The sequence below is a fragment of the Procambarus clarkii genome, chromosome 8 (genome assembly GCF_040958095.1).
Source record: "Procambarus clarkii isolate CNS0578487 chromosome 8, FALCON_Pclarkii_2.0, whole genome shotgun sequence".
Lineage (NCBI taxonomy): Eukaryota > Metazoa > Arthropoda > Malacostraca > Decapoda > Cambaridae > Procambarus > Procambarus clarkii.
In genome coordinates this window covers 5,436,043-5,464,030 of record NC_091157.1, presented here as the reverse complement: position 1 = coordinate 5,464,030, position 27,988 = coordinate 5,436,043, and the positions used below count along the sequence as shown (strand labels likewise).

General features: G+C 41.4%; 2 protein-coding genes across 9 annotated transcripts in view; one reads left to right on the top strand and one right to left on the bottom strand.

Moving 5' to 3' along the window:
• Nucleotides 1-20,332, top strand: part of LOC123759605 (potassium channel subfamily K member 18) — a 98,010-nt gene extending 77,678 nt beyond the window's left edge. For 7 of the 8 annotated variants that reach the window (XM_069316545.1, XM_069316533.1, XM_045744726.2 and 4 more), the window contains 7 exons: nt 88-299; nt 1,669-1,896; nt 5,240-5,427; nt 6,354-6,438; nt 7,798-7,815; nt 11,667-11,747; nt 12,810-20,332. In XM_069316545.1, coding sequence (XP_069172646.1) covers nt 88-299; nt 1,669-1,896; nt 5,240-5,427; nt 6,354-6,438; nt 7,798-7,815; nt 11,667-11,747; nt 12,810-12,992 — 995 coding nt within the window. In that variant the 3' untranslated portion in view covers nt 12,993-20,332. The remainder of the gene's footprint in view (nt 1-87; nt 300-1,668; nt 1,897-5,239; nt 5,428-6,353; nt 6,439-7,797; nt 7,816-11,666; nt 11,748-12,809) is intronic. The other variant, XM_045744727.2, reaches the window with a different exon arrangement.
• A 7,160-nt stretch (nt 20,333-27,492) lies between these two features.
• Nucleotides 27,493-27,988, bottom strand: part of LOC123759606 (uncharacterized) — a 53,697-nt gene continuing 53,201 nt past the window's right edge. The window contains exon 4 of the mRNA XM_045744732.2: nt 27,493-27,988. This exon is cut by the window's right edge and continues 2,610 nt beyond it. The gene's annotated coding sequence lies outside the window, so the exon portion shown is untranslated.

Genomic DNA, 27,988 nt, shown 5'->3' with positions numbered 1-27,988 from the left:
TAAGTCATTTTTTCCTCGACGGAAAAAAAACTAAGTCTTGTACTAAGTCTCAGTCGTTTTAACCTTCTTCGTGTGTGTCTTCCGCAGGTTATGGCCACATCTTCCCCCGGACCAATGCTGGCCGAGCACTTACCATCGTCTACGCTATCCTCGGCATTCCTATCTTCCTCATCTTAATGGCCGACTTCGGCAAGCTCTTCACCCGGCTCCTCAAGTCATTGTTCGTCTTCGTCCGGAGGCTCTACCGCACTTCCACCTGCCGGAGAGTCAGGAAGTCGCGCGCTGTGCAGTCTGTCAAAGTGAGTTGGTTGTCTTAAGTCTCTTGATTGAAGAGAGAGCGAGAAGATGTACATTGTGTGTTGTGTGACTCTCACTTGCTAGTGTGAGGAAGTTCTTGTCAGTGGCACGTGTGATATCTCTGGTGAGGGGTAAGCACGTCCTCTTTAGGGTGAGGACGTCTCTGGTGAGGGGTGAGCATGCCCCCTTTAGGGTGAGGACGTCCCCTAGCTAGTGTGACAACGTCATTTGTTAGTGTGAAGAAGTTCCCTGTTAGTGGATCCTGTGACTATTCCTTGTAAGTGGATCGTACCCCCCTTGTAACCGGCCCTTGTGCGTTGACAGTGTGACGTCCCTTTTGAATGAATCTTCCAAAATACTTTTCAAATTAGTTCATTATATCAGTCTTACACCCCACTCCTCCCGTCACCGCCCTGCCCTCTGTTGTGTGTAGGTTCGTGGATCCCTGCTTCAGGCACTGGCTGAAGGGAAGGTACTTATTTGCAATATGAGAGTGTACTTAAGCTGCAATGTAAGTGAGTGTTGAGTGTGTGGATGGTCGTAGGGAGCACCGCTCGCAACTTTACGACAACGTAAGTGGCTTTTGGCGTTTGTTATGGATTAATAACAGCTTGCAATTTGTATTTTTCTTGCCAAACAATAACAGCTAACTTATTCAGTAACTGTTAGTATTTCAGACATTAACCTCAACTCACAATCAAAACTTCAAACTCGTGTGTAATATCAACATCCTCATCACTAGTGAACGGCCCTTGCAGTCAGTACTTGCAAGATGGTTTTAAATACTTGCAATTCGATACTCCCTGCCTCCTCTTTCTTCTTTCCCCTGTTTTCTTTGTAATTAGATCACCTAAACCGGTTTCTTGATTGGTTGTCGTAGGTTTATTAACGCTATGTGTGTTGTTTCCTGGAGAACTGACTAGTAGAAGTAGCTTGTCTAACACCAGGGGTGTCAGACAACGTCTCTAACATCTGCTAACGTCTCTAACATCTGTGACTTAAAACATCTTCCCGTCTCTTTCTTGCCTTCAGACACCCTCCGAACACCTCTTGCAGACATAACTTGTTTCTCATTTAATTATATCCGACATCTTGTAAAACCTTGCTCGTCCTCGCCTGTGAGCGTAATTCCTTCTTACCCACTTTTTGATGTGGGCTTCTTCTCCACCTCGTCCGAGCACACTGCCTCTATCTTCCTCCTCCTCCGAGGACAATGACTCTATCCTACTCCTCCTCCTCCTCCTCTGAGCTCTCTGCCTATACCCTCCTCCTCCGAGCACACGTCTCTATCTTCCTCCTTCTCTGAGCACACTATTGTCATGTAAAACTAACAATGTTCCCCACGGCACGCCCACGGTACGCCCACGGCAGCAGCAGCAACAGCGAGTCAGCCCGACGCCCAAGCCTCCCTTGGCGGTGCCGGAGTCGATCTCCACCGACTTCGACAAGCAGGACGGAGAGGTCGACCAGCTGAGTCAGGTGAGAGAGAGGGAACCTTTCTTGTCGGAGGAGAAAAGGAAGCAGGAACAGAATGGTAGCGGTGGTAAGGAAGAGGAGGAACAGGAGGAACAGGAAGAGCCTCGCCCATGCTGTTGTTCGGTAAGTTGTTCGTATGTGTGTTTATGCTGTTTGTGCCTGCAGGTCTTAGCTCTTGGACTCTGGCTTTCCACCAGTTGGTAGTCTAATGTACAGATTAGTGGCCTACTTTTCTTCAGCATATCTATGGCATATTGCATCGTATCGTTCTCTCTCGCGCCCGCGTGCGCACACGCGCACACACACACACACACACACACACACACACACACACACACACACACACACACACACACACACACACACACGTATAAGGCTTATGTGACAAAGAGTACTGGGAAGACTGGACACCACAAGCGTAGCTCTCATCCTGTAACTACACCTACGTAATTTCGCTTAATTATTACAGTAATTACACACACACACCAAAGAGCCGAAGCTGAACCCCCCGCAAGCACAAGTAGGTGAGTACTAGGTGAGCACGTATACACACACACACACACACACACACACACACACACACACACACACACACACACACACACAAACACACACACGAAGCTGGAAAAAGTCCAACGGTATGCCACTAGACTAGTCCCAGAACTAAGAGGCATGAGTTACGAGGAAAGGCTGCGGGAAATGCACCTTACGACACTGGAAGACAGAAGAGTAAGGAGAGACATGATCACAACCTACAAAATCCTCAGGGGAATCGACCGGGTAAACAAGGATAAACTATTCAACACTGTCGGGACGCGAACAAGGGGACACAGGTGGAAACTGAGTACCCACATGAGCCACAGGGACATTAGAAGGAACTTTTTCAGTGTCAGAGTAGTTAACGGATGGAATGCATTAGGCAGTGATGTGGTGGAGGCTGAATTCATACACAGTTTTAAATGTAGATACGATAGAGCCCAGTAGGCTCAGGAATTTGATAGATGAAATACCTCTAGAATCAGAGAGAGAGAGAGAGAGAGAGAGAGAGAGAGAGAGAGAGAGAGAGAGAGAATGACCAGGGGGGTTGATATCACGCCAGACCTGTCCCTCGAAGCCCACATCAAGAGGATAACCTCAGCGGTATATGCCAGGTTGGCCAACATAAGAACGGCCTTTAGAAACTTGTGTAAGGAATCATTCAGAACTTTGTATACCACATATGTTTCAATTCATTTAATTTCTGACATAAGAGAAGTGCAGAATGTTACAGATGGAGCTGGTCAACCTAAGAGAGACGGTCGGAGGAAGAAAGGGAAAATATTTGAATCACAAATAGACATATTAAGAGAAATATGTATACAAATATACATATACATATTTATACAAATATATTATTTGTATAGACATATATATCACTGACACATAAGAGCCTGGCGACCATTACTGTAGAACTCAGACATCTGGATAAGGAAGCTATCAGGCCAATTAACACAACCTACGTTACACCAGTACTAGATTATGAAGCCCCGTGTGGACTACCTCCACAAGAATGAACAAGCAATATTAGGCATTTACTACAAGACTGATCCATGAAGAGAGACTCTCAGGAAACAACACCTCACAAGCTGGAAAAAGAGAATGATAAGAGAAGACATGATCACGACATACAAACTTGTATAATATATTGTACTAGCCATATATAAAGTGACAATTGTAAGTCACATAAAAACTTCCACTAAACAAGATGCAAGTCATACTAACAGTTGTACAAAAGCTTGCAACATACGTACTGTAAAGTCTATACAAAAGTTATTAACATCCATTACACCCAGAAATCACAATAGCGTGATGCATCAAATGAACAAATAGTCTATTAGCTCAGTCGATTAAGGCAGTGTCTGGGATGCTCTCGGACGTAGGTTCGAATCCTCGTCACGGCCCTTGTGGATTTGTTTATTAACATCCATATAACAGCTCTCACCAGCTGAGCTGTAACAGCCATTCAAAATATCCCTCCGGACGCAAGTTCTATTCCTAGTAAGGACACCGTTATGTGCTCGAACAACGAGGCTAAGATGCGGAGGCTCACCTGGGGAAAAAAAAATCCTCATACACCTGGAATTAAAAAAAAACAAGGTTTCAGGGTAAAAATTTAATCACGAAGCCGGGCCAAAGGTCCAATCAGCGGCAGCAGGGTAATAAGAGGATGTAACTTCACCACCAAGGCAGCCAAAGAAGGCACATGTGGGGCGTCCTTTTACGCCTGGGGACAGAATTAGACCGTCGGATCTGCCAACGGTTCTTTTCTCTATAGTCTGTATAGGGCAAAGCTGGTTCCTCTGCCTCACTGGTCTTGTACTCGCGTGACTCTGGTATTTACAGTGATCTCAAGACGTCCAAAGTACTGTCAGGAATTGACGAATGTTATACAATTGAGTGGCGATGTCTTAGTTAGTTATCTCAAGTAAATGTTATTATTCAGTAAGAGGAAATGAGAAGGGTGTAGTCACGGAGAAAAGAGAAGGATGGAGGTGGACTGGGAGACGTTCAATTTACAAACAAAGTTTCTTAGACTAGAGTCTCATGTAAGTTGAAACGATTTAAGGAACTCTTATGTTCCATTTGCCTTTGTATATATAGCAGTAATTAGGGACAACAATCAGCCTGGGAAACACAGGAATGGAAACTTACATTCCTTCCTCTAATTGGTGATGTAGAAGAAAGAAAAATATAGAGACAGAGACACAGAGAAAGACAGAAATAGACAGTTTGTGTAAGGACTAAACAAAATTGGGTTCAGGATATAGATAAATCCCAGGGTCTATGACCAAACTGAAAACAATATTATCAGCGGTATCAGGAAGCAGATAAGAAAAACATACATAAAATCGACTTGAGAATGGTCCAGGACGGACCGAAACATCGTCGTCCCTTCATCTTCTAGTGTGTGGTCTGGTCAACATACATAAAATCATTCTTGTACATTTGTGACAAGTTACAGAAGGAGCCGTGGCGCTGTGGACTGCGTGAGGTGAGTGACCGTCTTCCGGTAATGAAACAAGATGATATGTTGCAGACGAGGAGTCACAATAACGTGGCTGAAATATGTTGACCAAACCACACACTAGAAAGTGAAGGGACGACGACGTTTCGGTCCGTCCTGAACCATTCTCAAGTCGATTCGGTGAATGGTCCAGGACGGACCGAAACGTCATCGTCTCTTCACTTTCTAGTGTGTGGTCTGGTCAACAAGTTTACGTTGCAAAAGACACTTAGTAAAGATGTAATAACGGATGAAACAGTAACTCTTCAGTGTGATAGTTTCTACTACGAGTGCTCATATCTCCTAGATGACCGCCCATCATGAATACTTCCCTCCCCATGTCGCGTCCTCTCTCCTGTCCTCTACCCCTCCCATCCTCTTCTCCTTCTCTTCCTTTCATCCACGGGGCTTCTCCCGCTGCAGGCGTGGATGAGGAAGGCGCGGGTGTGGTGCGGTTCGCTGTGCAGGAGGAAGGAGGACGTGGCGGTAGAGGACGCCACACCGGAGTCTGAGGAAGAAGCTGTCATAGACGACAACTTCAATCTTCCCATCTCTCTCGCCCTCCTCATCCTCCTGGCCTACATGGTCATCGGCTGCGTCATCTACACTATGTGCGTATACTCTCTCTCTCTCTCTCTCTCTCTCTCATTTGTGTATACTGTTCCGTTTGCTTTATGTGTATGTTTAGTTCAGTTATGTTGTATGTGTGTGTCCCTTCGTTTACGTTTTCTGTAAGTTTCTTGCAATTTGCAATTCTGTTGCCAGTAAATGTTGTTTGTTTTGATGTGTGTGTGTATAATGCATGATTTCTCTCTACATATATTCTTTCCCTCTGTTTACATTTGTTTTCTTCTGTTGTCTGTGAATGTTGCTTGTATATGTTGGTTGTTTAAACTACCAGAACATTGTTTAGCTTTGTTTATACTACTTGCCCCTCATGTGGTTATTGTTTGTCTTCTTTTGTTTATGTTTAGTGCTTGATTGAATTGTTTGATTTTCATGGTGTAACTGGGTATACCTTCTGTTATTTCGCAAAACTGTTTGCCTCCTGCTGTTTCCAATCCTGCTTGTCTACTGTGCTCTCTCTCCTTTTCCATTTGTTACATACACTGTTTGATTTTTGATTGTTTACGATAAATATCTTCCTTTCCGTAGTGTTAAGGTGTACAGGCGATGAGTCACAATAACGTGGCTGAAGTATGTTTACCAGACCACACACTAGACGGTGAAGGGACGAAGACGTTTCGGTCCGTCCTGGACCATTCCCAAGTCGATTGTCACCATGACAATCGACTTGAGAATGGTCCAGGACGGACCGAAACGTCGTCGTCCCTTCATCTTCTAGTGTGTGGTCTGATCAACGTGTTAAGGTGTTGTTTAGTGTCTGTGGGTTTGTATATATTGTCTGCCTACACCCCCCCCCCTTCTCCCAAATAGTGCGGCACTCTGCCCTCTCTCCTGAGGCCATTCTAAACACCGATTCATCCCCAAATCATATAGCTTTGGTTAAAAAGCAAACACCTTTTTTTTCCTCCAGGTGGGAGTCTTGGACATACTTTGAGGCGTTCTACTTCATCTTCATCTCCATGACGACCATTGGGTTTGGCGATTACGTTCCTCAGGTAAGATTATGTGTTCATAGAAGTGATACTCCAGTACTTTGTCTGCCTAAGTACAGACCTTATACGGACCTGGCCCTTGGATTATTTATTTACAGAATGATATTTTCTTAAATCCTCATGGTGTGAGTTGAGACCTCGTTAATGTTTAAGGCAAATGAGACGCAGGAAAGGACCAATGAAGTCGTCTTTAAATAACTGTCGTTGTTAACTAATATTATTATTTTTCACTTATCCAAAAAATGCTAATTGATGGTCATTAGCATTTGGCTATTGTTCCTCTTTTTTCTGAGCCATTGATATGCAAGTTATAAATGAGTTATTTACAGTTCGCAGTTTCTAATTTGTTATATATAATTTGTTTTTCTCATTTATTCCATATTTAGTTTGTCATTTATATTTATCAATTACGCTCCATAAAATACTTTTATATAACATTTCAATCTACTGAAGATTGCTAACCCAGCATATTTTTATGCACAAATAATTGAAAATGCAATATTGCAGAAAATCTAGTATTTCAGATACATGCAATATTGCAGAAAAATAGGGTAAATAGGTGAGCACGAGTGGGCAACACTTGGTTGCACTACCACGTGACCAGATGATCGCCATATTTCATTGAACAAAGTTATATTTCATTGATCTTGGGTGAATTTAATTGAACTAAACCACCATTCATCTTGAGTGAATTTCATGGAGAAATTTTTTATTTTATTGAACATCCTGCCACAGGCTGTAGTAAAAATGATGGCTAAAGGGGGATTATTTTATTCATTAACTCATTAATTCGGCGGGGATTCGAACCAAGAGCCTCTGATTCATCGTGTCGACTCAATTTGGTCAAGGAGATTCGATCCTGGGGTCGACTTTTTGCGCGAATATTTCCCAGTCGCCATAATTTCCTACTTGTCTATTTAATTAATTGTCCTACTGTTAACTAAATTTATTTTGTCTGTAATGTGATTCTTTATCTTCATTTTTCGTTATTCTAATTGGGTTCTTTTTTCATTACTTTATATTTTTTATTCAATTACTTTTTTTTAATAAATTTGTTTGTGTAATGTATGTGTTTGATTTAGCTTCTGGGCTTGTGTGTTTTGTTTAACCTACCAGAGTAATTTTTGGAAGATTTGATTGCTTGATTTGTAATGTTGTGCATAGACCTACGTATATATTACAACTGATTATAAATAATCCGCTGTTTCCTGGCTTTTTTTTCTTTTTAATTTGGTACCTTATCTGATTGTCTTCGATTTACATAACGTGTTACTGACATAATTGAGTGATGTTTGATTGATTTGTTGCTCACTTGTTCGATTTATTCATTGCTTGCTGGGAACACCCCTTCGAACACGACAGGTCGACGACGACTCTAAGGTATCTTTCTATGCAACCTGCTTGATTACTTACTTAGAATGCGCTTACTTTAACTCGAGCCTACTTAGAATGCGCTTACTTTAACTCGAGCCTACTTAGAATGCGCTTACTTTATCTCGAGTCTATCTTATTTTTCCACAATTTCGAGCACGCAATATTCACTCCCACCTCCCCCCCCCCCAAAAACGACGGCTGGGGAGGCCTAGCGAGCCTAAAGGGGAGATAGGTAGGTAGGTAGGCCTACCTACCCCTAAAACAGTGCTAGCGTTGCTTCCTTCTCTATATATCCCGCTTGTTTGGCACTCTTATGAAGGGGTGGTGTAAGGGTCAGTCTGGGTTGATATGAGTGCCATTACGTCCACACTGGGGCACCGTACCATCCACACTGGGCACCGTACCATCCACACTGGGCACCGTACCATCCACACTGGGCACCGTACCATCCACACTGGGCACCGTACCATCCACACTGGGCACCGTACCATCCACACTGGGCACCGTACCATCCACACTGGGCACCGTACCATCCACACTGGGCACCGTACCATCCACACTGGGCACCGTACCATCCACACTGGGCACCGTACCATCCACACTAGGCACCGTACCATCCACACTGGGCACTGTACCATCCACACTGGGCACCGTACCATCCACAGTGGGCACCGTACCATCCACACTGGGCACCGTACCATCCACACTGGGCACTGTACCATCCACACTGGGCACCGTACCATCCACAGTGGGCACCGTACCATCCACCTTCTCTACCCCACCTGTATAACCTATCCCTCCCCCCCCCCTGAATAATTTGTATAATTTTCATAAAAATTTCGATAAAAATAATTAGCATAATTTTGATAGTTGGTCTCTAGTTCACTTGTTCATTCTATAGTTCTCTAGTTGGTCTCTAGTTCACTTGTTCATTCTATAGTTCTCTAGTTGGTCTCTAGTTCACTTGTTCATTCTATAGTTCTCTAGTTGGTCTCTAGCTCACTTGTTCATTCTGTAGTTCTCTAGTTGGTCTCTAGTTCACTTGTTCATTCTGTAGTTCTCTAGTTGGTCTCTAGTTCACTTGTTCATTCTGTAGTTCTCTAGTTCACTTGTTCATTCTGTAGTTCTCTAGTTGGTCTCTAGTTCACTTGTTCATTCTGTAGTTCTCTAGTTCACTTGTTCATTCTGTAGTTCTCTAGTTCACTTGTTCATTCTGTAGTTCTCTAGTTCACTTGTTCATTCTGTAGTTCTCTAGTTGGTCTCTAGCTCCCTAATTTGCATTTGAAACTTCTGATTTGCTGTCGCGTTTGCTTATATGTCTTAAGCTTGTGCTGGAGTCCCCTCACAGCTCCTTAACCCGTTCTCTAGTAAGTAGTTCATTCTCTAGTTTGCTTTCTCGTCATATACCTCACTGAGCCGCATGCGCTCTAGTTAATGTTCTAGCTTCTTCTAGTTGCGTATGTTCTAGCTGATCTCTAGAAACCCTTCTGCGTGAAGATGTAGTAGAAACCATACAAGGAAATATAATAAAAGTTAGTTGTAGGTTCGGTTTCTATATGAAGCTTTCTAAAGCTATGGATTCTAGATATTTAGCTTGTTCTTTGAGTTATTTGCTCAGTGGCGTTCTGTCTCGCTATCCGGCTCACTTTCTGTCTCGCTATCCGGCTCACTTTCTATCTCGCTATCCGGCTCACTTTCCATCTCGCTATCCGGCTCACTTTCTATCTTGATATCAGGCTCACGTTCTATCTCGCTATCCGGCTCACTTTCTATCTTGATATCCGGCTCACGTTCTATCTCGCTATCCGGCTCACATTCTATCCCGCTATCCGGCTCACGTTCTATCTCGCTATCCGGCTCACGTTCTATCCCGCTATCCGGCTCACGTTCTATCTCGCTATCCGGCTCACGTTCTATCCCGCTATCCGGCTCACATTCCATCTCGCTATCCGGCTCACGTTCTATCTCGCTATCCGGCTCACTTTTTATCTCTTAACCTCACTGTTTCGCTCTCTTATTAGAGCTGGATGTGGCTCTGCAGGAAAACTCTGTAGCAGTGCTACTGACAGAGGTTCATCCTGGCTGTTGTTGTGTGCATAATGCATGGGCTTCACGCTTCAGCTGCTGTCGTGTTCGCTGTGTCTACATCTTCAGCCTTCACTCTGTCACTCTAGCTCGAGGGACAGAGTGAAGGGTCTTAAGGCTTTCAGGCTCTCAAGCTCACTCTAATAAGTTTTCAGTCTCTCTCTCTCTCTCTCTCTCTCTCTCTCTCTCTCTCTCTCTCTCTCTCTCTCTCTCTCTCTCTCTCTCTCTGTGGTGATCCCTCTGTAGTCACAGGTCAGGGAGTAGTGATCAATCTATAGTCACTGGTCAGGGAGTGGTGATCACTCTGTAGTCACATGTCAGGGAGTGGTGATCAATCTATAGTCACAGGTCAGGGAGTAGTGATCAATCTATAGTCACTGGTCAGGGAGTGGTGATCAATCTATAGTCACAGGTCAGGGAGTAGTGATCAATCTATAGTCACATGTCAGGGAGTGGTGATCAATCTATAGCCACAGGTCAGGGAGTAGTGATCAATCTATAGTCACAGGTCAGGGAGTAGTGATCACTCTGTAGTCACAGGTCAGGGAGTGGGTCAACAGTCTGTAGTCGCAGGTGTGTCAAGAAAATCAATTAAGTTTCAGCAAAATCCCAAACGCCAGTAAACAAAGTGTTTACCATGAAGCAATCAGAGAGGTATTTACTGCTAACATAACAATTCATTAAACTAATTAAATTAATTAAAACAAAATTACGTTTAAAAAACAAGAAACCTTTTTCCAAGAAAAGTTAAAAAAACGAGAAACGTTTACAAAGAAACATATAACCAATAAAAGTTTTCAATGAAACAAAAAAAGAAACGTTTACAAAGAAACATTTAACCAATAAAAGTTTTCAATGAAACAAAAAAAGAAACGTTTACAAAGAAACATTTAACCAATAAACGTTCTCAAAGAAACACAAAAGCAAGAAACGTTTACAAAGAAACAAACAAACAAGACCCACTCACCCAGAAACGTTTAACATACAAGAAACTATCACAAACTATCATTCAAAAACAAGAAACTTACATAAAACATGAAACGTTCATCACGATACCTTAAATAACCAAGAAACGTTCGCAATAAAAGTTAAAAAAGACACTAAAAGACGAACGTTTAATAAACAAGGAACGTTTACTAAAAAAGTGTAATAAAAAGGGAAAGTTTATCATGAATCGTTTTATAAACTAGAAACGTTCACATAGCAAGGTTTCATGTACAAAAAAAAATCACAAAATATCTTTAATAAACAAGAAACTATCACTTAAAAACGTTCAATAAACAACAAACGTTCACTGAGAAAAGTTTAGCAAGGAACGTTACATAAACTAGAGACGTCCAGCAAGAATAATGAACAAAAACATTACCAAACGTTTAATAAGAAAAGTTCATAAAAAACGTTCAATAAACAAGAAACGTTCATCAAGAAGCATTAAATAAACAAATACTTCCCAAAGATGATTAAGGTGGACCATGGGATTATGAAAATGACCCCTAGGATGATTACAATGACTCCCTAATGATGATAATGACCTCTCGAATGATTATAATGACCCTTTGGATCATAATGACTCCCTGATTATGATAATACCCCCTGGAATTAGTATAATGATTCCTGAGATGGTTATAATGACCCCCTGATAATGAAAATGCCCCTTGGATAATTATAATAACCCCCTTGATGATGATGATGATGATGATGATGATACATTTGGGATGATTATGATGACCTGTGATGATGATAATGACCTTTGGGATGTTCTTCCTTCACAGCATCCAGCCTTCATGATGATGACGACTGTCTACCTGGTGTTCGGGCTCGCTCTCACCGCTATGTGCATCAACATCATCCAGGTATGTGGTGTGGAGCCAGCTGGCGTCCAGGTGGGTGGTGTGGAGCCAGCTGGCGTCCAGGTTGGGTGGTGTGGAGCCAGCTGGCATCCAGGTGGGTGGTGTGGAGCCAGCTGGCATCCAGGTGGGTGGTGTGGAGCCAGCTGGCGTCCAGGTTGGGTGGTGTGGAGCCAGCTGGCGTCCAGGTTGGGTGGTGTGGAGCCAGCTGGCGTCCAGGTTGGGTGGTGTGGAGCCAGCTGGCGTCCAGAGTGGGTGGTGTGGAGCCAGCTGGCATCCAGGTTGGGTGGTGTGGAGCCAGCTGGCATCCAGGTGGGTGGTGTGGAGCCAGCTGGCGTCCAGGTTGGGTGGTGTGGAGCCAGCTGGCATCCAGGTTGGGTGGTGTGGATCCAGCTGGCGTCCAGGTTGGGTGGTGTGGAGCCAGCTGGCGTCCAGGTTGGGTGGTGTGGAGCCAGCTGGCATCCAGGGTGGGTGGTGTGGAGCCAGCTGGCATCCAGGTTGGATGGTGTGGAGCCAACTGGCATCCAGGGTGGGTGGTGTGGCGCCAGCTGGCATCCAGGTTGGGTGGTGTGGAGCCAGCTGGCGTCCAGGTTGGATGGTGTGGAGCCAACTGGCGTCCAGGTTGGATGGTGTGGAGCCAACTGGCATCCAGGGTGGGTGGTGTGGAGCCAGCTGGCATCCAGGGTGGGTGGTGTGGAGCCAGCTGGCATCCAGGTTGGGTGGTGTAGAGCCAGCTGGCATCCAGTTTCATTACGTACACGAAAGTCCCTCCAACTGTCGCGAAAACCCCGTTTTCTGTCACAACCTTGGTTTTCTCTGATAAGTTTAGTATCACTGCTATCTTATTCAGTCTTGTATTCATGATGATATCCTCATAATGCACGCAAAGTTTACCAGTTCAGACTACTGATTCACATGCCTCTGTATGACTAACCATCCTGTATGATTCGAATTTTTAGCATCACGTAGCTAGATTTTTTTTTTGACACAATACTCCCCCTTCATATAGTTTAGGGGGTAGCAAGACAGATGAAGATGTATCTAAATGTTTTAATATTTCTCTGACAGGAGAAGCTGTCAGACACCTTCCGTCACGCGAGCGAGAAGCTGAAAGATTCCTTAGGTCACATCATGGCGGCTGCCACTCAAGGAGAGGAGGGCGCCCTACAGGAAGGCAAAGAGGTGGAAGTAGCGGAAGTCCACGGCGGCAACATCCAGACGCCCACCATCACAGTCAAGAAAGAAACATAGCTTGCCACTACACATGTTTACAAGTTGCTAAATTGTAGCGCAGCTGTGTTGTGTTTACAAGTTGCTAAATTGTAGCGCAGCTGTGTTGTGTTTACAAGTTGCTAAATTGTAGCGCAGCTGTGTTGTGTTTACAAGTTGCTAAATTGTAGCGCAGCTGTGTTGTGTTTACAAGTTGCTAAATTGTAGCGCAGCTGTGTTGTGTTTACAAGTTGCTAAATTGTGACACAGCTGTGTTGTGTTTACAAGTTGCTAAATTGTAGCGCAGCTGTGTTGTGTTTACAAGTTGCTAAATTGTGACACAGCTGTCTTTACAGCTGTGCTCTCGTGATAATATCTGACAAAAAACGAAAAAAGCTTGACAGAACGGTCATCTTTTACGAAGCTAATCCAGCATTAGTGGTCCAAAGAAAATTGTCAAAACTGTGATTTATGGAACCAGGATTAAAGTTTGTGTTGTGTGTTTATGTTGAGGAAACACTGGAGAGAAGCCGAGTGTGTCAACACATAGTTGCCTGAGGTCTCTCCCTAGTGTGAATAAACCTTGCATGGAATGTGTTGATCCCATTTGTACTTAGAGAAACAGTTAGTGCAGATCAATTTGACTGTACGAAGAGCTACATTCAGTGATAACAGATCAAATTTGGAATAAAATCCAAAGATTTTGCATAATCTTGGCTTGCGTTATTTTTTATCTCACTTATTTGTTATTCGTAAGTGTTGTATATTATAATACATAATTACCTTTTAGCCAATAACTATCATCGGTCATTCTAGTAGACCGACAATGAATCTCAATATGTCACTCCTCGGAAATGTCTTAAAAACCAACAAACACCTGAGACTTACCCTATAGGATTACGCAGAGTAACAAGGCTGGCGAGATGCCAGACACAACAACCCGAGAAACACTTTGCTGACCAGTTGTTTTTGTTTCGCGGGAATAATGAAAAACGTTTATAAAGCTGAAGAGATTAGTGAGCTTAGCACGCCACGGTGCAGTTGCTCGGATGAGCTGAGTCTCCGGGGTAATGTTTCCACAGAAACAATGCGACATACGTAGTTAATCTGTCCTACAATTCTGCTAAAAGAATGACAATTTTCTGAATTAAACATAAAGCAGCCAGAGAGTAGACCGATCAGACACTGCCGAAGAATCACAGAACGACAGTGGTCCACTTTAGAGAGTTCCAGTGTACCGAAGATATATAGAAGGCTGTCACTGGCCCAGTTATAATAAACGTCAGGGAATAACAGAGAGCCTAATTAGCGATCGGTAAAATACATTAAATTAGGAAAGACCCCCCCCCCCACATTAGAAACGTCCAAATTAGCATCTACGCAATTTAGACCCGCCGGAGTGACCCCTAAATTGAAAACAACCTAATTAGGAGCTCAAGTGAGCACACTAGAGAAGAGTGGATGGTGACCCACAGACTTGAGTGCACGCTGTGGATGGTGACCCACAGACTCTCAAGGGGCCCAGTTTGAGACCACAGGCATATCATTAGTGTTCACGAAAGCCACATTTCTCGAGACTAATCTCATGACAAACTTTTTTTCTAAATAGAGGTGTAAGTAATTTTACGATTACGCTCAAGAATAGTTTAAGCCAGCGCTGTTTATTACAATTATTGTTGATTTATGTTATGGTAACTTGTTGATATCAAATAGCCTTGTTGCGTGCTTTTCCATATAACATTAATTAAGACTTTTGTAAGAAAGAATGGTAATATGTTACTGCAGTGAAACTTGCGAGTTGAATCCCAACATAACTTATTTGTTCAGATGTTACGTAAAAGGTATTTGGCAGTATTTTCCCTTTAAATGTTTAGATAAGATACTCTCTGATTAAATAATATTATTACATGAAATTAGCGAGCGAATAAATTAGCTTAATTGTACTGATGTACCCAAGAACCTGAGCCCAAACAGAGTGGAGAAGTTGGGTGGTACTCAAACCCAATTTTACCAGACAACACCCCCCCCCCGACAAACACACACACACACACACACATCATCGTTAGGCAGTGATGTGGTGGAGGCTGACTCCATACAGTTTCAAGTGAAGATATGACAGAGCCCAATAGGCTCAGGAACCTGTACACCTGTTGATTGACGGTTGAGAGGCGGGACCAAAGAGCCAGAGCTCAACCCCCGCAAGCACAATTAGGTGAGTACACACACAAACACACATATATGAAGGTGCCATCAAAAACTTACACACAGGTTATCAGTCTCTTATGGTGCTCACAAATGCAACATTATCTGTTCTGAATAAAAAAAGACCGAAGAAATGTTAATGTAACTTTTATGTATGTTTAAGGAATTCGGCCGTTGTACTCGTCAGTTATAACAGAAAAAAAAGACCTAAACATACCAATATTACAGTAGAGAGTCGTCAGTATGAATAACCTACCATGCGAGTGTGAAATAAAGGTTCAGGCGTTCTAGTAAGAGGCGTTCTTCTCCCGTTATGGATTAAAACTCAAGCTTTAAATCGTCTGTAATCGTTTTAGTCTTAAATCCAAGACTTCTAATTTAGTAATTTGTCCAAAAGTTATTCTCGCAATCTCAAAGATTGTTTTCTTAGTCAAACTAAGAGGTCTTGCAGTCTTTACGAAAAAAAAACATTATCCTCATCATGCATATACTTCAGATGGCATCTCGCCTCTAATTTGTCTAAAGTGCAGTATATATGTACTAGGTTGTGAAAACTGTAGTTAATAATTCTGCACAATGCTGAGCAACTTTTATGTAAAAGCGTCTGCCAACACACCAAAGTTATATAATAATAATAATAATAATAATAATAATAATAATCAATCCTGGAAGTTCTATCAGAAAGATCAATCTAAAAGCTATGATTGTAATATCAATTGGAAACTCGCCGTCTTCTGATTGGTATTCGAGTTACCAAACCATTTTGATGATTATATCCCGCCAAACACACACCGAAACTACGACGTTAGTACAACGTTCGAACAAGTTTTAACACCTAACCAGTTATAAGAACCAATATAGCAAGTTGTAACAACGTTCTAATACGTCATAAACACGTTAAGCCAAGATGTAACAACTTTATTACAAGTTGTAACAAGCGGAAAAGAGACAGTTTCGGTTTGTGTTTCCAGGGATCATTATATAATATAAAGAGCCTAAATTCACATTACCTATAACAGTGTGAAGGATACTGCACCCGGAGCCGTTCGTTACGTTGCCTCATGTTCTGTTACCAAAGAAATGGAAGTTATTAATTATAAAGCCAATAAACATTAATAATACAGATACGAATAAAAATGATTCAAATAAAAGGTCTCAATCATCCAAAAAAATTGATAAACAAAAAATCAACTTGGTACATCTGAGAGAAAGTACCACAGCTTGGTACTTCCTCGAAGAAGTACCATGCTGCAGACGTAGGACAAGTGTCAGAAGGTGATCCAGATACACTGTACTTTATTTCATATACATTTAAGTTTCTTATGCGTGTGAGACAGGCAGCCACGGGGGGCGCCAACCTCAGAATCCACGCCACTGACAACAGCCTCCAAATTAAGAGGCTTTATTGAAATTAAAAACGATCCAATTTGTACGTTTCCTCTCACTACTGGTCATCGTCTTCGATAGGTCAAGTGGATTAGTCTTGGTTCGTAACGCTTAATGTTTGGTAAAAAAAAAATCAAATTAGATGGTTGTTAAATCATGAACAAGAGGCTACACCTATTTGGGTTTTTTATCCCAAAACCCGTGCTACACGGCAAGGGTTTTTATTTTGACACGTACAACAGCAAATGTTTTCCCTAAGCAGAAGGGTACGAGCCCAAAAGACCCAAGCAACGAACTAATCGAGGCTGATGCCTAGTCTGCAAGCATATACGTCCCGTTCTTAAACGGATTATTCGAATCCGTGAAAAAACGCGATGATTAGCGAGAGGACGAGTTGCTCAGTAAAACGTGGCAAGATTGCGCATTCGAGAACGCCTCGGAGTTCACTTCCTGAACTGATTATGTGCCTCTGTAACCCTTTCCACCAGAACGCACAAGGATGGGTATCGGGTGCCTAATGAAGAACCGAAATGAAAAAAGAACGCCTCAACTGATCACCCGCAGTATACCAATGCTGGCGATACGTGTAAACTTCTCTCTGTACAGTATACCCACAAGTTACATTCACGCTAGTTTACTTACAGTAGCGGCTGTTGTTAGTTAAGCTCTTGTTATGCATATTGAATGTTAGTTCATAGTAAAACACTTACTTCGGGTATTTTCTTTAACATTTGTGGCTAATATTAATTTAGTGCTGAGTGTGAAGGAGTCACGCTCACGGCTGTGAGAGACCACTACCACAACGTCTTGTAAACAATAACTCATCATTAAGATCTGGTGCTTTTCTACTCATTAACTACTAAGGCATATCTTGGGGTAATACAAAAAAAACATGTTCTGGGGTAGTATTAAGTTAGCTTTTTCACATGTTACTTGTTCTTTGTGTAATCAAATGTTCTTCACTGGATCGTGAGGAACGTGTTGTGTGTTTACGATGATTTAAGCAATTATGATATTAGGAAGAGTTGAGTAATTATTAGTTAAAGATGAGTTGGAGCCAGTGTTGAAGCGGCTGTGTGTTTGTTATGGGAATCTTTGTAACCTAAGGTAGTCATTTACACGTATGTTCAGTATTATCAAATATATCTTGTTAACAATTTGCCTTACTCGGTGCTTTAAGATTTAACAGACAAAATGGTGGAATGTGCAGAAGAGTCGTCGCACAAACAGCGATACAAACATGTGATTGTGGGTAACTGAAACACCGTTATTGTTGTTGTTGTTGTTTTAGATTCAGCCTCTCGGAACAAAAGTTTCAAGTAGCACGGGCTATGGTGAGCCCGTAGAACCCTTTACCACACCATAGCATAAAAGCCACGGTGTTTTTCACACTTCACATCATACTTCATTCACAGTTACTGTTCTCCTAGATCTTGAGGTGGGAACAGTTAGGACAGTAATGTCACTGTAGCCTCACCTCGTCACTGTAACCGTGTTTCAGACTTGGCCAAGGTACCTGGGAAGCCACCCACCCCCCCACCCCCCCGCACCTGTGGGAATTTGCATTCAATATGCAATCCCAAATATATTTGGTTCAATTCAAAAACTATTTTATGCATGACACCAGTGTTGATATTTAAGGTGATTATTTCTTGGCAACACTCTATAAGGTTTGTGTAATATATGTCTCCTGGTGTGGCAGAGGTTACCTGGTGTGGCAGAGGTTACCTAGTGTGGCAGTCACCTTGTGTGACAGTGGTCACGTATTGTGGTAGAATTCTCCTGGCATGACAGAAGTCACCTAGAGTGGCAGAAGTCCCCGGATGCAGGAAACCATGTGCACTAGAGCCGGAAGCGTACAGCCGGCAACACTGCCAGTACCGATGGTCAAACACACTGATAACTTGGTTGTGTGACGAGGCTGTTTATAAGCCAATTTGTACCTTAAGTCCAGAACCTGTTACATTATTCACAGAATCTTTCCTACACCATAATTACTAATGCACAGTGGCCGTAAGGCTCAGATATCGTTAGCAAAGTAAGAGTCAGAAATGGTCAATATACAGGTATTTTATGATAAAAAAAGTTACTTTTCTATGGGCTAGATTTAGTGAACTGCAGCATTATCTTTTAAAGCAGAGGTTCTTAACCCCTTTTTAATGGTTGCAGATCCCAATGAATTTCCCATTATTACATCAATTACGCCCCCCCCCCCTTTCGTCAGACTGTTAGCATCACCACTACATGGTGTGGTGATGTCAGTCACACCAGGTGGTGATGTAGTGACCTTTTAGGTAATCAGTATGACATCAAAAAGTGTCAAGTGCTTGGTTTTTACTTTACATCTGAAGGGTTAGGAACAGAGAAAACGGGAAATCACAAATCCACACGCTAGCTACGACTAGTGAGTGAGCCGAAAATTGCTGTTTTGCTCCCTTGCTGCTGTTTTTTGTGCAATCAAAACATGGAATCGTGTGAGATAAATATGCCGATTGTTTGGTTCCCACTCCCACATGGGGCATGACAATCCCCGCTTAAGAGCCCCTGTTTTAAACATAGATCATCGCAAGCAGTAGTCCATGTGTAAATGTTAAATTGTGCTTTATGACGGCATAAAGGAATTGGGACGTCACTCGCAGGTATTTGAGTGTACTGGGAGTGGACTGTATTTTGCAGGAATTGCTGCACATGATAAGTAATAGGGACGGTGATGCAGTTGCTGCGTGTGTTGGTAACCCATACCCCCCTTATACCCTCCCACCCACCCCTCCCAGCCCAGTCATTATGTGTTTACATACACACAGGATTCACAATAGCGTGATATATCACATGAACAAATCCACAAGGGCCGTGTGATGAGGTTCGAACCCTCATCACACGGCCCTTGTGGATTTGTTTATGTGTTTACATCGTTGTTGCCGCTACCCGACATACTCGCCCACATATCCAGCCCACTCCACCACATGCATGTCCACCAATACCACCCATACTGGGCTGCCCATTCCCACCCACCTACTCAACCATGCCTTATACACAGACACAACACTACCTCCCACATATAACCCTGCCATGTACACTTACAATACACACACACACACTCAGTTCTTATACAAATACACCATACATACCCATACACTCAAGCCTTGTACACTTAAAACTAGACAGAGCCACACAACCCGACAAAATACATGTATATTCAGTTTAAAGGATAGCACAGTTGGCTTCGTTCTCTACTTACAATCGAGGATCCTAAGTTCGATCCTCGGGAGGGACAGAAATGAATGGGCACGTTTCCTTTCACCTCATTGCCCCTGTTCACCTAGCGGTAATTAGGTACCCGGGAGTTAGGCAACTGTTGTGGTGTTGCATCCTGGGGAGGGTCAGTAGTTTGACCTTTGAAGGGAGGGAGGGAGGGAGGGGGGGGGGGAGGAAGGGACCTCGATATAAACCTAACATGCACCGCTCACCCATATATCTCCACCTAACTAGATCTTGTACGCAAGCATCACCTATTCATCCAATCACCATGCCCAGCCTCCTCTCCATCCCCCCCCCATGCCTGTCCATAACCTTTACACCCTCCCCACCTTGCCAATCTGTCCTTCCTCTCCTACCTTCCTGTCCCTTCCTCTTCCCCATCTCTCCTCCCCTCCTCTTCCCCATCTCTCCTCCCCCTCTCTCTCTCCCACCACCTCACCACCCACATATTTAACATGTACGTCCACACGCACCCCGGGACCTCGTTGGTGGTCCCGGAATCTTATAAAACTTCACGAATAAATCAAACGTCTTAATTTTGTGTTTCATTGTATTTGATTTATGTATCCTCTTATAACCTCTTAAACCTTCTCACGTTCAGACTTGTCTGTGAACTTTACTGAGGGGTGTCAGGTAAAGGTTACTATTTGGTCTAGGCCTATTAGAACACGTTTTACGACAAATGTCCTTGTGGGTTACGAAAACTTGGATTGCTTCTTGATGTCTTAATTTAAGCAGCACTGGCTTTGGCGACCAGCGGCCTCCAGGGACGTCTGGCTTCAGACCAAAGAAGAAAAACTCAAGAAACCAGTTAGATATTGTTTCTAGTTTAACAAGTGATATTTAACAGCCTATGCCATTTGTTTAAATTACAACATATAAATCATGTTAAAACGGCCAAATAATAATAATAAATTATTAACTAGAAACATGTTAATGAAAACGACGACTCCACCTAAATCCCTCTTTCCTCCTCTACGCTCAATACCATCCCCCACTTATCTTCCCGAGTCACTAACCACTTCACGAAAGTTGCTCCTCTGACGTCAACTCTGCCCGGTTTTTGTCCCGCCCTGCGCGTCAAGACCAGAGGATAACCTTGCATGCCTCCGCGACTGGACTCCAGCCAGCACTGTGTGTCCACTGTCCAGAACCCTTCCCAAACAGGTGGCTCTTGCCTACTGTCCAAGATCCTTCCCAAACAGGTGGCTCTTGCCTACTGTCCAAGACCCTTCCCCAAACAGGTGGCTCTTGCCTACTGTCCAAGACCCTTCCCAAACAGGTGGGAAGCCTTCAGCTCTAGGTGTCTTCAACACCGAGTTGCCTAATTCACTAAACTATAAATGTGATGAGGACCCTAGGAGTCCCTTAAAGTGTTAAATCATTGAGGAGATTCCAACGATCAACGTGGAGCAGGACCAGGTGAGGCTAGTCTGAGAAGAGACCCTCAAGGACTCTAACTCGACCTTGCTCCCAGGCCCTGTACGGTTGCTCTCGTATTTTCTATTCTGCTAATTCCGACAGTTGCGTGAAGCGTCTGCCACATGTACATTTTTTTTTTTTTTTTTTTTTGAGATATATACAAGAGTTGTTACATTCTTGTACAGCCACTAGTACGCGTAGCGTTTCGGGCAGGTCCCTGGAATACGATCCCCTGCCGCGAAGAATCGTTGTTACAACCAAGTACACATTTTACTGTTGCGTTAAACAGAGGCTACAGTTAAGGAATTGCGCCCAGTAAATCCTCCCCGGCCAGGATACGAACCCATGACATAGCGCTCGCGGAACGCCAGGCGAGTGTCTTACCACTACACCACGGAGACTGTCTAATTGCCTAATTGGCGACGTACGCCTTGCAGTCGTGAAAGCAAAAAAGAAAACCCCCACACTCAAACTAAACATAGAAAAAGACCTACTGTATTTTATTTGAAAGTAAATCATCAAACCAAATTCAACTTCAGATAGACAATGTTAACATCATCAATAAAAATGATGGAAAGTTCCTTGGCCTATAATTAGACAAGAGACTGTACTTCAGCACCCATATACAACATGGACAAAAGTGTCTCAAAAACTGTCGGTAAACTCTCTAAAATCAAATATTATGTTGCCCACTCTGCTCTCCTCTCGTTACACTATGCGCTAATCTATCCCTATCCTATCTTACATGTGGTATCTGTGCATGGGGTTCAACAACTGCAAATTACCTCAAGCCCATCATCACCAGCAAAAATCTGCTATTCGAACTATAACAAACTCTGCCTTCAGACAACACATAGCCCCTCTGTTTAAATTCCTAAACATGCTAAACATACACTCACTCCACACATTCTCGTGTTATTTAATTAGTGGCCTATAATTAGTGGCTTATAATTAGTGGTCTATAATTTGATTTACATGTACAAAAACCTTGTACCCTTATACATAGGTACATGTACAAAACCTTGTACATGTAAATATGCAAGATTTTGTACATTTGCTAATCCTGATCTGAAACTCTTCCTCGATAGGTGTAATAGAACCCATGATCACCACACCAGAAATAAATATATCTTTGATATCTCCAGAGTCAAAACTTAATCTGTGCAAACACTCCATGCAAATAAAAGGACCTAGTCTATAGAACTCGCTCCCTAATGAATTAAAAAATTGTCCAACCTATACCTTACTCAAAAGTAAAACAAAAAAGTATCTAATTTCTTCCTCATAGTTTCTTACCTTGTGCTTCAAACTCACACTGTATCTTCTGCTACCCACTCCCCCAATATTAATATTTAAGACATGTAACTTCATGGGTATAATCATTTCCGTCAATTTATATTGAAGTTATATGTATGAAAACAAATTTTACTACAATGTACCTATTCCTCTTACCTGATCTGTTAGATTAAGGACCTGTCCGGAATGCTATGCATGTTAGTGGCTTTGCAAGAATGTAAAAACACCAATGTTATGTACTTTTACAAACCCAATGTCCCTTCTTGTAGATAAATAAATAAATTATAAATAATAAATGAACAAGGGTAACAGTACAGTAGCGCTAGACTAACCCAGACCTAGATTCATTAATCGTGTTTACTCCTATTTGGCCGTAATTTGATGGAAATAAACTCATTTAATTAGAAAAATAAGACAAATAGGTGATGTCCCATCGATGGGAGCACCGCTGCAACAAATATTGAAGTTGATTACATATTCGTTAATAATACTTAATGTTTTATATGCCATCTGAATGGCATAAAATATTAACGTTATTGTGACCACATTTCAAGAAATATAACTCACGTATGAGCAAAGATGTTGTTAAGCATCGCCGGTGTTCAGACACTGGGCCCACCATAGTTACTACTCTACAGACGGACAAACAGCCGATTGGTCACTTCTACAGCTGAGCTGGTAACGTGATTGGCTAAACAGTAAGATTACCTTCTCTCTGATTGGCCATATGAAAGACACCAGTGACATCTATCGAGAATTAGGTGAAACAATTAAAATTGCTAATTACCCAAAATCACCTTATTGAATCATGCGTAGAGGGTCTTCTGAGAGACTTCTTAATAACCTTGTAAAACATTTATAAATTGAAACTAAATTGAGATTCAGTTTCTACTTTTTTTTTAAATTAAATACTCTTTATTTCTATTTCACGTAAGTAGAAATACATGACGCTTCGTGAATCTAGGGCCAGGTGCACATAAAATAACAAAATACGATAATATTTTTGTATTATTAAAATGCATTTCCTCGCCAAGGGAATAAAATAAATAAAATCGGCGTACCATGTTGTAGCAGAGTGGAGCACGCTTTCTTATAGGTAGTGTGAACTCTAGGTGGTGTGAACTCTAGGTGGTATGAACGCTTGTGTGTAGCTGAAAGGGCTTCTTGAAAGTCAGTCTGTCCCGAGCCGCGCGAGAACGCCTAGCTCCATGAAATATGAATGTCTTTGCTGAATGTTCGTTAATTAAAGTGATTTTATCACAACGGCAGGACGACTAAACACACGCATAGTTGGTTCACTGCATCATGTGTGTGCATATTATATAACTATTTAGCATAAGTTACATCAAGGTGAAAAAAACATTTGCTTGGTCCACTGCAGTTTTTACGTAGACACTAGACAGCGCCATCACTTCTCACTCATCAACCAAGCGCATGATGATGTTATTTATTGATTTATTTATACACAAGAAGGTATATACATTGGGTTGTGAAAGGTATATACATTGGAGTTTGAGTTACATTCTTGTAGAGACACTAACAAGCATGACATAATATCTGACCATCCTGCCGGCCTCAATGGTCAACAACACGTCTACACTTCACTTGTCTCTCCATCACACTGTAAGGTATTTTTGCCACTTTTGTTTTATCTGGCGCTAACCTATAGTGCAATATTTGCTTCAAACACCGGCATTTGGCCTCCTTCGTGGCGTTACTAAGCCACAAACACACAAATTAAGACCGAGCCTTGATTAAGGCTGCCATACCTCCGAATTTTCCGCTCTGGATGTCAACATTTGCGTCCGGGAAGAATTTTAAACAAATTCTCCAAAAGTCTGGAGAAAAGTCCAACTTCCATCACTTAAAAAACAAAATTCTCTTTATATATATAGTTACCAGGTCCCCAAAATGTGTAGTGTGTAATGAGAGACCTTCGTATAGTTTTCAGTGTTGCCTACTTGGCCGGTTTATTGCTGGTTGAGCGCTTTAATTTTATAATTAGTGCTGTTGTAGTCATATAATAAATGATAATTGCACACAATTATTGGCATTTTGTTTTTCTTGCATGTAAAGCAGTTTTTGCATTTTTCAGTAATAATCTTAGCCGCATTCGCCATATTGCTTACTTAAGAATTCACAAAATTGCCAGGCACATGAAAAATGGACCAGATACTTTGCATCGGGAGGGTTACCCCTTCATGCAAACTGCACCTATTCTCAAGAAGAAGATACTTTGCATCAAAGAATATTGAATGCCACTCAGAACTGCACACTTTTCCTCTGCTGTAGCATCCCACAGTGCAAATGTAGAGCGAATTTTCTCACTGATGCAAAGTCCGTGAACTAAGGAAAGGAACAAGTTGAGTATTGATATAATAAAGAGGAATTCTGAGTGTACACTCTGAATATACTTCTGAGATACATCTTGCAGTGATGTCTTCGCCTTTTTGGAGTCCAATACGGCATTGCTGACAAAAATTAGACCTACAGAAAATTATGCATGGGCACATCAAGTCACAGACAGAGTAGGGGAAGAAGATTGTAACTATAGACGTTCAAGATGAGATAGCCTTAGGTAAAAGTAATTACTTTGTTGTATTTTTTTTTTTCGAAGTAATTCTGTACTATGACAGTAAGCAGTTCGACCTAGGGTTCGACCTCGATACCAGCTTGTGTACAGGCTTCATGTCCCTGATAATAGGAATTATTTGCCATTTTATATACTCTTAAGAAGTTTGTATAGTTATTATATAACCAAATGCAGTTCAGGCCATTAGGAGGAAGAAAATGTGGGTGTGGAGGCAGCAAGATAACCAGTCACACTTAAGACTCCACAGAGCAACGATTGAAACCCAGATGGAAAGATGAGGCAATGGATAGAATGAAGGAAGGAATTATCAGGAGAAAGCACCAAGCTATTACGACTATACGGTATAACATTTGGAAGGGGCCAGGATAAGAATTTATGATGGCGCGGGGTAAAGGACGGTCGGGGATTGAACTCTAACCTGCATGAAGCGAGACCGTTGCTCTACCGTCCAGCCCAAGTGGTTGGAAAAAGATATTAAATATATATACATACAGACACAGGCTGCCTGTTTCTGACAAAATGAATTATTGTTACTGTATAGATTCTAAAAGCATCTTACTGGCCATTGAAGCTATAAATCCTTATAGAAAAGCAATACAGTGTTAGGTGTTTCTTAGTTTTAGTATATGCAAAAAGTGAAGTTTAGCTGGGTACTTGGTCACCTCAGTGCAGATTGAAATGAACTAGCTATTAAGTTAGCAAAAACTGTCATTTATACATGTCCTCCTGCTCTTGAAACTTTAAACTTATTACTAGTAAAAAATTTATTGCATACTCAATGGAAACAAAGATGGCTAGATATATACAAAAATAAACTTGGCACTATTGAAGAATGTTTCCTGTTGGCCTCCTGCTTTTCATCCAAACTAGAAATGGTAAACTTAATAAGCTCACTCGCATGTTGGCCATACTAGGTTAAAATGGTAATTTGATGAAATGAAAACCTGCTCCTTCTTGCCTAAATTGTCTTCTACTTACACTTCATCACTGTATGTCCAGTTTAAAGATTACTGTGAATTTTGTTTTCCATAATTTACCCTTAAATCAAATATTATTAGGTAAACTTGTTAGTGAAACAGATTTGTCTAATATTTCACAGTTTATATCCTTCTGCAGAACTGTACCTTTTATAATAATTTACTTAGTATGTAACTTAAATACAGTATAGTAGTTCTAAACAGTACAGTAAAGCCATACTACCTTAGCACCTACAGATAACCACATAATTCTCATTATCTTGTATTTATTTTGATTGAAGTAATCATTTGTCTGATTAAACAAGCAAGATATATCTTCCTGTATCCATGTTCCTCCCATTTGTATCATCTGCAAACAGTATTTCCGCAAGTTAATTACATATAAACAAGAAAGAGCTCTTGAGCCTAGCATCCTCTTTATCTCTTATAGTCTCACCCATTTGAAACCTTTGCCATGCCCCCCATGCATGGTCCTTTAATTCTACAGGAGTCTCTTGTGTGATATCAGTCAGATGCTGTCTGGTAATGTGCCTGTCCTTTCCTGTCCTGTCTGATGTTATTTATTTTACATTTGGCATGGAGTGAATGTATCTTGCAACCGGAACGATGGTTACAATTTATTACTTATATACACGTAAAAAACTAAAAACTATGTAAAAGTTCTCCTATCTTTAAAATGTGGATTAATAAAGCAGAAGCAGATTCTTCATCAAATGTCTAAATTTTTCATTTTATTTTTATGCACAGAATATACCATAGTTTTCTGTTGCATATGTTTTTATTTCCATCAAGGGACTGTGTGTTAGCCATGCATTGTAGTCTTACTGTCGCCAGCACCACTTGCCAGTCTACTTACCTGCAAACAGGTAGGCTAATGGCGACACAATTACCTTCAACTGAGTTTGTTACCCAATTTTGATTGTCATCGTTCTTTTAGACTGAAGGTTGTGTGAGCATTTATAGACATTCAGGTGACCCTTATCTTGTAAAAATTTTAATAATTATTTTGTATTAAAGAGATCATGGATAGATAATTAATATTTCATACAATTACTATATTGTGATATAATTACGAAGGTGATTATGAAGGTGAAGGTCTGGTCAACATATAATTATGATTTTATCCTTTCACAATTTGTTATGAAGGACATTTTAATATTCTTTGATAAAGTTTTTGGGCATCTATGACAAAGGAATCTTTCCTTTAAATTACTCTGCCAGTTTGGTGCTGAAGTATAGACAAAACATCAGTTCCATCAATATAATTTTCATTAAAACTGGTAAAAATAAAATGGAAAAAATAATTCTAACACATCTACAAACAATATACTGCTTTAGAAACATTCATCTGCTTATCAAGAATGACACTACATCCATGCATAATAATTATGGAAAGTAAAAGATAAGAAGCCATTAATTCCTTTATATCAAAATAGTAGTAAATGCATACAGGCAGCTTGAGACTGTTGTGCTTGGCCGCACTCCTTGTGGGCTTAGAAACCATCAAAAACTTTAAACATGTTCGTTTGGCATATACTGTACTGTATATGCATATTATACAAGTTAGTGAATTCTTTTAACACAGGGAACATCTCTCCTCAAAATTAGAATCTACTATATATTTGTTGTATTAATTTATAGATATAAACTACTTTAATTTATTAAAAATAAAGAAATTAAATCTAATGAGAGAAGTGAAACTCACAATGAAGCTATGAGAAAAATAGATGAATTGCTAAAATAGATTACTGAATAAACAACAATAACAACAACATATAAGGCATACAAATGTGTCATACATCCTCCCATCGATGGCAAAAATATTACTACACATTTTATCCTAAGAACACACTTACAACACACACTCGAGACACATGGGGAAGGGCCACACTGTAGAGCTCCGT